General features: G+C 41.0%; 3 protein-coding genes across 3 annotated transcripts in view; all 3 read left to right on the top strand.

Annotated features, from left to right (window-relative positions):
• Positions 1–4,686, top strand: mmp13a (matrix metallopeptidase 13a). Its single transcript, XM_031871597.1, has 10 exons — positions 1–466; positions 692–939; positions 1,028–1,176; positions 2,138–2,266; positions 2,965–3,126; positions 3,279–3,408; positions 3,509–3,630; positions 3,723–3,882; positions 3,965–4,068; positions 4,498–4,686. Exons 1-10 carry the CDS (start codon positions 368–370, stop codon positions 4,602–4,604), a joined length of 1,410 nt encoding a protein of 469 aa, XP_031727457.1. The 5' UTR covers positions 1–367; the 3' UTR covers positions 4,605–4,686.
• Positions 4,687–6,277: 1,591 nt separating this feature from the next.
• mmp30 (matrix metallopeptidase 30) lies at positions 6,278–10,439 on the top strand. Its single transcript, XM_031871596.1, has 10 exons — positions 6,278–6,467; positions 7,404–7,651; positions 7,780–7,928; positions 8,002–8,127; positions 8,281–8,442; positions 8,532–8,724; positions 8,898–9,028; positions 9,128–9,287; positions 9,378–9,481; positions 9,556–10,439. Exons 1-10 carry the CDS (start codon positions 6,360–6,362, stop codon positions 9,657–9,659), a joined length of 1,485 nt encoding a protein of 494 aa, XP_031727456.1. The 5' UTR covers positions 6,278–6,359; the 3' UTR covers positions 9,660–10,439.
• An 830-nt stretch (positions 10,440–11,269) lies between these two features.
• cfap58 (cilia and flagella associated protein 58) overlaps positions 11,270–12,310 on the top strand; it is a 12,980-nt gene continuing 11,939 nt past the window's right edge. Inside the window, exon 1 of the mRNA XM_031871614.1 lies at positions 11,270–11,356. Coding sequence (XP_031727474.1) covers positions 11,351–11,356 — 6 coding nt within the window. The 5' untranslated portion in view covers positions 11,270–11,350. The remainder of the gene's footprint in view (positions 11,357–12,310) is intronic.

The raw sequence follows: 12,310 nt of genomic DNA on the forward strand, positions 1-12,310 counted from the left end.
ATTCAGATATAAATTCTAAATGTTTATATCTCCATTTATTTATTTATTTTGCAAAACATATTTACAGTCAATCTTTACAGCTGTTGGAAAACTGATGCAAAATAAAACAAATAATTAAAAAAAAATGACAAGATTGTGTGATTATTTAATAAAAATGTCCCCAGGTATAGTCAAATGTTTTGTTTCGTCATGATTACAGTGTGGGAAACTTTTTTTGTTGGGTGTGTAATCCAAGCACAACTTCCTCTCTTGTCCATAAAAGGAGCATTGAGTCACTGGCTGGAGGACGTATTGCTCAACACGCCCTGTTCTCTGCCTATAAATCAGCTACCTGCAGCACAGAAACACAAGTTGGAATCGAGGAAACATGAAGACTTTCAATCTGTGCATTCTACTAAGCCTGGCAGTCACAGTTTACTGTGTGCCAATATCGCAGATTACTGTGCAAGATGAGAATTTCGCAGAGGTATGTATTCTTGCTTTGTCTTTTTCTGCATGCATTCTCACTATTTTGCTTTGTAGTGTATTTGGACACTTTAACGTTCTTGGGATTCTGAATGTTAGGCTGTACAGGAAACACTAGTAGCTCCTGTAAATAGGTTTCTGCATATTAACAGATACCATATAGATTATATTATGTACATTCTGCAGCTGATGCATTTTTAAGTATGACTCCTGTTCTCTCTCTCAGAGCTACCTGAAGAGATTCTTCAACCTAACAGAGGAGACTGGTCCAACTATCAGACGGGGGGTCAGTCCGGTGACCAAGAAGCTGAGTGAGATGCAGAGATTCTTCGGTCTCAACATCACCGGGACCCTGGATACTGACACCATGGCGATGATGAAGAAGCCCCGCTGTGGTGTTCCAGATGGCAACATTGCCCGTTTCTCCACGTTCGGAGGTAACCCGAAGTGGGAGAGAAACAGCCTGACCTACAGGTGAGTGATCTGAAGAGAGAGAGTGTGGGACAGATGAACTGTAGATAGTCTAAGTAATAATATTCTTGACTGTTGTTCCGCCCATCAGGATAGAAAACTACACACCTGACATGTCTGTGTCAGAGGTAGATGCGTCCATAGACAAAGCCCTGCAGGTTTGGGCCAAAGTCACTCCTCTGAGATTCACAAGGATCTACAGTGGCATCGCTGACATCATGATCTCCTTTGGACGCCGATGTGAGTACAGAAGAAGTGTCAGTGGTGGAAGCAGAACTCAGATCCTTTACTTAAGTAAAATTAGAGATAAAATAGTCTAAAATACTCCATCACAAGTACAAGTCCTGCATTCTTTGTTACTTAACTGAAAGTACAGAAGTATAATCTAGAATATTTTTTACTATATTATATTATATTATACTGTAAAATTGTTCTGCATCATATTTTACACGCTCATCATATAGAGTCTTGATCTTTAAAATAAAAAAATAAACAATTAGGACTAGATGTATAAAGTAGCATGAAATCAAAAAATGCAAGTAAAATGCAAGAAGGTCAGCGCATAAAGTTTATCAGCCATTGTTCAGGTTGTGTATTGAACAAATAAATTATACTTCATGCACAGACCGCAAGAACCTAAAAAATGTTTTTAAGTACATTATGTGGGTAATGTACTTTTTTTGGTATTGTGTGATTTTCTTTCAAGTGTATCTCTTTGTAAACTCGTTAATGTTATTACAACTATAATGTACTACATTTGTTATTCTGATTTAGCTGTGTGAGGTATCTATCTTTCAGCATGTCCTATTCAGCTTGTTGACACCTCTGCAATAGTTGCGTATTTGAGTGGCATATCCCTTAATTCCTGACAATGGTTGCAGTGCAGTTACATAATATATATTACTTAACATCACAAAGACACAACAGTCATTCCTCTGTTGGCATGCCAGAGCTTGCAGTCATCTTGGAGGCATCTTTACTATTTTTTAAGGGTTAAGAGACGGTGTTTATTTTAGCTCAGGTTTGTGATCTTGATATCCAACAGAGAGGTTTGTGTTGCGGTACAATAGCAATGAAATGCTTTTGTCTATCCAGTTGATTTGATGCTTTTTACAAAGATACAGTAAGTGCAGGAGAAAACAACATAGCACAAGTTAGCACTAGTTTGCAAAACCTGACATGAGCATGTTCTTCTTAACAGCACATGGTGATTTTTACCCCTTTGATGGCCCTGATAGCACTCTTGCCCATGCCTTCGCCCCAGGACCTGGCATTGGAGGAGATGCTCATTTTGATGATGACGAGACCTTCACTCTCCGCTCAAACAGAGGTGAGTCTTTATATTGATGCACAGCATAGTGTCTCTTTTACCCACTAACAACTGACACTGTGTGTTTTGACATGGTTATAATCATGGAGAGAGGCGTAATAAGGCAGCAAGCTCTGAAGTGTCTTACAGCTGCATTCTCTCTAATGTCCACCAGGGGGCGACTCCTCTGGTTGTATAGAAGTCTATGAGAAAATGACTCTACTTCTCTCTTGATTTATTACCTCAGTAAACATTGTAAACATGAGTTTATGGTCTCAATCTCTAGTTTCAAGTCTTCTTCAATACTGCATGATGTTCATTTAATAAATGATGGTCCATTTAGAGTCAAACAGACCATAAAGCAGGGTATGCTTTAGGGCGGGGCTACCTTGTGATTGACAGGTCATTACCACGGTGTTGTCTAGTCTGGGAGTTGTCATGTCGTGTCTTGTTTTCCAACTTTAACCCTTTCACAATGTGTTTTCAGTTCATGAAAGTTGATTATTAACATTTTGGTCGCCTAAAAACCTCTTATTCTATGTTGTACCTAGCTCCGCCCTCTCATGTAATTTCTGGTAGCAAAAGAACAAGATGGCAACCGCCAAAATGCCGAACTCAAGGCTTCAAATCATAGTCCACAAACCAATGGGTGAGATCACGGTGACTTATATCCAGTCTATCACTGTTACTAACCTGTAGCTCTGTGTTTTCTGCTGCAGGCTTCGTCCTCTTCATGGTGGCTGCCCATGAGTTCGGCCACTCTCTTGGCTTGTCTCACTCTGATGATGCTGGTGCTCTCATGTACCCCGTGTACTCATACAGGAACCCTGACACCTTCGTTCTGCCTCGGGATGATGTCAAAGGCATCCAGTCTCTCTATGGTTCGTAACCAACTGGCTGGATCACACACATAGCATGTGATCAAATTCTCTGACAATCTCTTGTACAACATTTGATGATGCTATTCAACTGTTTGGGCTTTGCGATCCAGGGCTTTCTAAATACTTGGGAACTAATTTTGTCTCTGTTCCAGGTCCAAACCCTAACACGGATCCCTCTGTAGATAAACCTCAGCCCCCCACCACCCCTGATGCCTGTGATTCCACCCTGGTCTTGGATGCTGTTGCCACCCTGCGAGGAGAGATGCTCTTCTTCAAAGACAGGTATTGTAGACACACCGGAACTTCTGAATCCAAAGCCCTAGCATTGTTTTTCATTGTAAGAGCTGTGGCTTATGTGCAAAATGTCCTTGTGTGTTCTCAGCAAGTTCTGGCGGAGCAAGAAACCTCAGCAAAGTCTCATCACAGACTTCTGGCCCAATGCCCCCACCAACATCGATGCTGCCTATGAAAGCAGACACTCAGACAGAATCTTTCTCTTTAAAGGTATGTGATCTCCTTATCTGATCATTTCAAGTTTATCTCAATTTTCTGCTTTTTTTCTGTTAACTTTCTTTTGAAATATTTTCTGCCTGCAGGTAGTAAAGTGTGGGCCTTCACTGGTAACGACATTGTTCGTGGCTATCCTAAAAGACTTACCTGCTTTGGTCTACCAAGAGGTGTGAGGAAAATCGATGCTGCCGTCTATGACGTGGAATCTGGCAAAACTCTGTTCTTTGTGGGCAGCTATTACTTCAGGTGTGTTCAGAGTATGCTGTTTTCAGTATTCTAATTCTTTACTGTTATTGAATGTATCTAATTCCTGTCTGTGTTTCCTCAGCTATGATGAGGCCAGAAAGCGCATGGACCGGGGATCCCCCAAGCGAGTGGTTCGGACCTTCTCCGGCCTGACCAGCAGGGTGACTGCAGCTTTCCAGCACAGCGGTGAGAAGCATTCAAAGCTTGAACCTGAACTGAAAACAGACATTAGCAGTTTTTCTAACAAATGAAGGAAGAATCCTCCTTCATTCTTTTCAGCCTTTAAAAGAAAAGTGACATTTGGAGTACTTATTAGCTTAATTGCTGAGAGTGACATGAGAAGATCCATACCACTTTCTCACCATATCTGTCTGTTAAACATGCAGCAGATTTAGTTACCTTAGATAGCTGTTTTCTTTCTGACCTGCCTTTATGCTAAGCTAAGATAACCGTCTCCTAGATCCAGCCTCATATTTAATGGACAAACATGACAGTGGTATCAATAATTTCATCTAATTTTGTGAAGGGAAGAAGGGATTAAGCATTTTCCCCAAAATGTTAAACGTTCCTATAACTAGCACAGAAACTAACATTGGGTGAATCTGTGTTCTGCAGGTTTTACTTACATCTACAGTGGACCCTACATGTTTGAGTACAGCCTGAGGACGGGGAGGTTGTACCGCGTGCTGAGGAACAGCTACTTCCTGCGCTGCACCAACTAGAGCAGTTTACTAACTACATTGTTAAAGTAGCTGCTCTGAATGTACACTAACTGTGTTAATGAAGTACATTTTAAATATTTCTATTACGCAAAATATTATATTTTCAACATTTAATTGTATAAAATTTATTTAGAGCAGCAGTTTATAAATAAAATGTAAAATATATTTTTTTACATGTTATCTAATGATATTATAGATGATCTGGAAAGCTCTGGTTATGTGTGTAACCAATGTATTACAATATTGTTACTGATACAACAAAAACAGGATTAACAAAGGTCTCCTAATGTTCTTGCAAATGAATAAAATCAATATAAAAATGAACCTTTGTGAAGGCTCTGACGCTTTAATTTTGTGACTGTACTTTATGCTGTTATTCTGGAACGGCTGTGGCTCAGGGGTGAGAGCGGGTCGTCCTTTAATCTCAATGTTGGTGATTCGATCCCCGGCTTCCGCTGTCCACGTGTCAAAGTGTTATTGAGCGAGACTCTAAACTCCCCGGTTGCTTCAGCAGCTCCTTGCTTTTAAAGTTTAGGATGGATTAAATACAAAGGACAGATGTTATGCATGTACCTGCATATGACGATTTTAATACAGATTTATATTCAGCATCAGATGTTTGTAAATATTTATTGTCAGAAAAGAGGATCAATAAGCTTCCCAGCTAGATGCTGTAAGATTCACTTTTTATGAGCATCCACCACAAATACAGTGGAGATAAAAAAGGCCCAAACAGGCACAGGGTCACACAATATAAAAACAACAGGAAGCTCAATGCTCATAAAGAAAAGTGTTAACAGTAAATCAAAAATATTTAAAAAGTAGAAATACTGTTCTCTGACAATGAGGTGCTCAGCCTGTTAGATGGCGTCTGAATGCCTGATGCCATTTGAGTCACAAATGTAGCTATTTAGAAGAATGCAAGCTTATAGAGGTCCTACGTAAACCTTCAGTCCTTCCATTTCTAATCCAGAGAATTCTTAATGCTGCCAAAAATGTCAGATATTTACCCCACATGTACAGTACATACATATTATCTTCTTTTTGAAATGGTGTCAGGACATTGAGTTTGGTCCAGTAACCTTTACTAAATGTGCTAAATTCCATAGTCAGAGCATTTATCAGAGCTTCTCCTGGCTCTGTTCAGATAACCGGGCCAGCCGTGCGTGCCTTTTAGTGTATGTGAGCTCTGCACTGTGCTCTTGCAGCTGATAACACCATCCCGACCGGCAGCGTCATTGCCAGTGTGCGAAATATGCAGGTATGGGCGGGACCCCCTCATTGCCAGAGAGAATTTCTCACACTGGTCGTAGCGTAGCTCCAACCCTCCGGTTCCCCACACTTAGATCTTAGATCCTGATGTTTCCTCTTGTCTGAATCTAAACAATGTGTTCCTTTGGTTCATGTCTGCTCTACATCATGTTGATGCAGGCCCAGGCTGCTATGAAACTCCAAATGTTGTCCTTATCTTACCTCTTCCTCCCCCCCGACTCCCTCTTCCATCACTACACCTATTACCTCTCCCCCTGTTGTTCTAAATGGGCATGTTCAGACATTTGCAGGAATGTTTTATTGCCCCGTCATGCATCTTTTTCTGCTCTTCACCTCGCAAATAAAACACTGAAATTGACTGTTTCCGGAAATAACCAACTAGTGCACAAGTCCAACTCTACATTTGAGCAGAGCCTGAGAGGAAGAATAAGTAAAGTAGCCGGAGTTGTTCCTTCTTCTCTGCGGTAGACAAAAACAGGAACCATGGAACCTGCACTGGCTGTTAAAACTGTGATGATAGTTGTGATTGTTGCACTCTGTGGAGCTGTGCCCACCACTTCACCCAGCCACGAAGAGCTTGCTAAAGCCCAGGTAATCATGAGGTGTTTGTTGCTGGTATCTCACCTGCTGATACAATTGAGGGAATCAGTTTTTCTCTGTGATTCTGTCAAATCTATTTGATTTGTTTCAAAGCTGTCAAACAATGAAGTTACACCCTATTTGAAATTTTGGAACATGAAAGGAAAAAATGTGCTTCCCATTTTCGGAAATCTATTTAAAGTCAGTTTTCCAGTATTACAGATTGGTTTGAACAATTTCCAGAGCTGCACTTTGTACCAGACACTGGCTCAGTTTTGAGATGCAGAGAATCTTTAAAGGAACAGGGTGCAGCATTTACTGGGATCTATTGGCAGAAATGGAATATAATATAATGTGTGTATAATCACATGAAGATAACCTACCCTACCTTTGTCCAGTCTCTGCTGGTACTTGTGCAGCTGCACTAAAACACACACAGAGCAACATTTTAAAAACAAAACCAATGTCAGGGCCATAGGTCTAGTTTATGTGACTTTACTATGAAATACATATTTATCCAATAGTCAACAATTAGCTTTTATCTGTTAATTCAATCCACTCTGATTGATTTGCTATTTTGCTGTGCAACCCGGTGTTGCAGAATGACAACAAATGATGATTGAATTTGAGATCGTATCATCCAATTTTAGATTTCAGTAGACAATGAGCGAGCATTAGACAAGGTAGACTAAGAAAATAAGATAGAAAAAGTGAGCGTACACTTTTTGACTAATGCAGAAAAATATACAGACCACAAAAAGTATCAAAAATTGGTTTTGATTTCATGAAAATCTATAGGATTATAATTTATAAAGTAATATTAAAAAATGTTAATGTATCTTTTCTGCATAATCTGCATTGATAGTTAAATTACTTTTCTGTCAGATTAATCATATTCGGAGATCTTTTTGAACATGAGAAGTGTTTCTTCCCGTTGTCTTTGTCCAGGACTATCTGTCTGAGTTTTTCTCTGATGTGGGTGTCAGTGCCCCCAGCAGTGTTCGCCGCAGCTCTCTGGATTCCTTTGAAGACACTCTCAAAAAAATGCAGGAGTATTTTGGCCTCGAGGTTTCTGGGCAGTTGGACTCCAACACCCTGGAGGTGATGGCTCGCCCCCGCTGTGGTTACACGGACGTGACCAGATATGGCCACTTTGAAGGTCGACCGAGGTGGGACAAGACTGTGGTCACATACAGGTACGACACAAGATCTCCGTGTCAGGACAGAGAGCAGCAAGTCTGTGCGAGATCTTCATGCAAACATAAAGCACAATAAAGCTGCTGTTGAGAGATTTGTAAACCATTTTCCCTGTCACACCCCGCAGGATAACGGACTACACACCAGACTTGAGTCAAAGTGATGTGGATGTCACCATAGCCAAGGTTCTGAAACTCTACAGTGACATCATTCCTCTGGATTTCCAGCACATCCACAGCGGCACCGCTGACATTATGATCATGTTCAAGGCTCGAGGTAATGCAGGGCCTTCAGTGTCTTTGAGAACATGTCTGATTTAGTGTTAACTATTTTCTCCTCTCGAAACCAGACCATGGAGATTTTGCTCCATTCGACGGGGAGGGTGGGGTCTTGGCCCACGCGTTCTCCCCTGGACAGGGCAATGGAGGGGACACCCATTTTGATGAAGATGAGAGCTGGACTCTTACCTCAGCAGGTGCTTACATTAAGAAAGCGTTGTCATTTAGGTGATGTAATGCTACAGCTGATTGTAGCAACGTCCTACAGGGGCAATAATCACAATTTTGAGAAATAAGCCCATGTCGCTGGGTGATTATGTATCCACAATTACTTTGGTGTGTATCTGCAGGATCCAACCTGTTCTTGGTGGCAGCCCATGAGTTCGGCCATGCACTGGGATTAACCCACTCTCAGGTCAAGACGGCCTTGATGTATCCAACCTACCAGTATGTGAACACAGAGGGCTACATGCTACCAGATGACGACAGACAGGGAGTACAAGCTATCTACGGTGAGAGCTACTAATTCATATAGACAGATTTTTGGGGACATCATCTTTCAGAAACATCTTTACCTGTGCCATTTCTTTATATTTTATAGGAGTCAGAACAACATCATCTCAACCGACAACGACAAATCCGCAGCCCACCAACAAACCTGTGCCAACACCACAACCTAGACCTGAACCAGATCCTGAAACCACATCAGAACCTCCTCCAGACAGATGCAACAGGAACCTGATCTTTGATGCTGCAACCTCCATTCAGCGAAGTCTTTACTTCTTCAAAGACGGGTGAGCCATTTATGCACTATTTGTTTTTTATTTCATCATTTGAGTTTTACAACAACATCTACTTCATGTATTATTCATGTGCTATCTTAAAATGTAGATGCATAGAGTTGGGTTTCTTTTCTCAGTATGGGACCACCGTCACTTTATCATTGGATTTTGTGTTACTTTGTCAGACATTTCTGGAAGAGGAGCAGCTCCTGGGACGGCATCAGTATGCACAAGATACAGTCTGTCTGGCCTGGAATCAGCAGAGTTGATGCTGCTTATGAGTATAAGAAACGCAATACTGTCATTTTCTTTGAAGGTACAACCTTTGGTTTAATAAACTTGGTTAATAATCCACAAGTATCAAATTAACAATGGGACCAGAAAGGAACATAACTCTACCTTATTTGTGTGACAGGGGATCATTACTGGAGGATCAGAGGAAACGCTGTCCTCCCTGGTTATCCCAAACCTCTCAGCGACTTTGGCCTCCCTCCATCTGTCACCAAGGTAGATGCTGCTGTCTATGTGTCAGTCACAGGCAGAACCCTGCTCTTTGTGCAAAACAGATACTGGAGGTGAGTAACATGGATAGCCATAAACATCTAGGCTGAATCCCGATACAGATGCCACATGTTTAAGAACACCTCCCTGTGTTATTCATGCAGCTACAATGAAAGGAGGGGCAGAATGGATGGTGGGTACCCGAAATCCATTCGCAGAGAGCTCCCTGGGATCGGCTCCAGAGTGGATGCCGCTTTTGAGAACAGAGGTAGGTGACAGTAGCACAGCAGCATTATCACTTCCTGCCCAGGGAGGTACTAATCATGCATCATCCCTTTTCAGGTTACCTGTACTTTTCATATGGATCAAGTCAGACAGAGTACCACTACCAACGAAGAAGAGCGATTCGCACTCTGTTAAACTACGGGTGGATGGATTGCAACTAAAGAAACAAAGATCCAAACACACACACTCACACACCTGTGAGCACACAATAATAGCTAGCTCTACTCCACTAACTAATCCTGAGTAGTTTCAGGGGGCTTTTCTGTAGAACTATGCATGGGAATACATCATTAGAATAATCAAATACAATATGAAATAGTATAATAATCCTGTGGGCAATAACTTGCTATGTAGTCAATGTGTTTTCTTGGACATACATCAATTAAATATGATTCAATCAATCTTTAAAAGTGGAAAACATCAAGGACTTTAAATGCATTAGGAATTAGGATAAATTAGAATAAAGGTTTGCTTTGAACCCAGGTGAGGAGGAAACCATTTCTCTTTCAGCAACACCTCAAAAGAGTTGTTGCAAGAGGAAAACCCATGCACATAGTCATGAAAGGGTAACTTCTGTACCCTGAGCCCTATTTCCCCATGTGTTTGAGTCTAAGTGACTAATGGGGACAACATTTAGTGTAAACCGATCCAGTATTGAGGTAGAACTGTGTAACGACCTGCAAGGGCAAGTGAGCATCATCAATGTAAGATTACGTCTACTAAAAGGGCTTGTTGTCGCCACTACAGGCTCAGATTGTTGTTACAAGTTTATAAGTTTATAAGTTTGGCAACATTATGGAAGGAACCCTGCAGAGAAATACACTGTTCTTTCTTTTTATCTGCAAATTACAAATTTTAATTTTTCTGTTTTGAAGAGAAGAATGAAGAAAGGCAGAAATGTGACCCAGAAGTAAAGTATCAAAATAAATGCCAAGAGGATAGAACGGCCACATGCAAGGGTCAACTTGGAAGAAAATTTCATAAAAATAAATACAGTACCTACATGCATGTGTTTATTGTGTGGCAATAAATAATGATAACTGAGAAATAAAGAGACATTTGGTTTGTTCTTGCTCATCGCCCTTACATTCACTGTTGGTTATGTTGTGAAGAAGGGGTTTGATCATGACATGGGGGAGTAGAAACGCAGTTTGTAGTCACATTTTGATACAGCAAAAAACCACACAAAACAGCGAAGCTATATAATATGGTGGAGGGTGGAGGATGACTTTAGGAGTCAACAAACAACATTCTGCTGTAAGTGTTGATACTCTCAAGATGTGTGGGGGCTGAGTGGAGGGCAATGAAGTTAATAATTAGTTGGGTTTTGGAAATGGAATGCAATGGAAATTGGGGGTCTATACCAGGCCGTCCATCTTTCACTAAAGTAATCCGACTGAAATATTCACGAAGATCAACTGTGGCCTTTGGGATTAGCATTTTAAAACATGTGTGTGATGACATTGCATGCGGGAAAAACAAAGAAAGCGCATGACTACGTGGGGTGGAATGAATATAACCCCTGTGCTAGTATAAACTTTATCTTTGAATGAATTCATGGTTCCAAAGAATGAATGAAATGATCATTCTCTGGTTAATATCCTTTGTTATAAATAATACTCTATTTTCCAGACTGGCTTCCATTCAGTTTTCTTGATCACGTATCAGTGCATGTTGTTCAGTGACACTCTCTAACCCAGCTCAACAGAGGCTCCTTTTCACGCGAGATTTGCGTTGCTCAGCAACCGATGACAACATCTCCATTGATAACACTAACGCCATTGCAACGCTGGTTGTAAGGATTCACCGAGTAGATATAGGTTAGCGTTATATTGATTTTTCAATTCTTATAATGGAGGTAAGTGCTATTCCTGAGGCCTTTGTATCAAACGAGTTTAAAAGGCAACTTAACGTTGGTGATTATATGTTACATTATAGTTGTAACATAACGTTAAAGTGTAGCAAGTTATTGTAAGCAAAATACGCGTTACATTTGGCTAATCTGGCGTGGATTTAGACGGCGTGGAGAGTGAACTGTTAGCATGCATCTAGCTTATTACTTATTGTAGGGACTCTGTAGAAGTAACAGACTCATGGCGAGCCTCGTTCAGCTGCATAGGCAGGTTCAGAGGGGGGGGGGCAGAGAGATCCGAAGAAGAGACACACATTTGTTTAACATTAGTTTCAGCAACCAGCTGCTTTTGTTGTTTTGGGCAGTCTTCTAACCCGGTGTTCCCGGTCGATATGTGTTTCCTCCTACGTTAAACTGAACCAACCCGTTCCTAACCGGAACCACTGAACAGAAGGGAAACACTATTCCACATAACACCTGTCGTTAGCCTGAACGCTGGGGTGATAAAATCTGCTTCTCCAAACAAACTTTAACAGCCGTGTCCTCATTCTCAACTTTAAGTTCCAGGGTCAAATACAATGGCAACACTTGAAAAAGGCCATTAGGTCCAGATTTCAGTAACGTCAAGTAAAGTACCCTCAAGTGTACTAGATAGACAGATAGATAGATAGATAGATAGATAGATAGATAGATAGACAGATAGATAGATAGATATATAGATAGATAGACAGATAGATAGATAGATAGATAGATAGATAGATGGATAGATAGACAGACAGACAGACAGACAGACAGACAGACAGACAGATAGATAGACAGACAGACAGACAGACAGATAGATAGATAGACAGACAGACAGACAGACAGATAGATAGATAGACAGACAGACAGACAGACAGACATACAGATAGACAGACAGACAGACAGACAGACAGACAGACAGACAGACAGACAGACAGA

The sequence above is a fragment of the Anarrhichthys ocellatus genome, unplaced genomic scaffold (genome assembly GCF_004355925.1).
Source record: "Anarrhichthys ocellatus isolate YVR2014 unplaced genomic scaffold, GSC_Weel_1.0 scaffold59, whole genome shotgun sequence".
Classification (NCBI taxonomy): Eukaryota; Metazoa; Chordata; class Actinopteri; order Perciformes; family Anarhichadidae; genus Anarrhichthys; species Anarrhichthys ocellatus.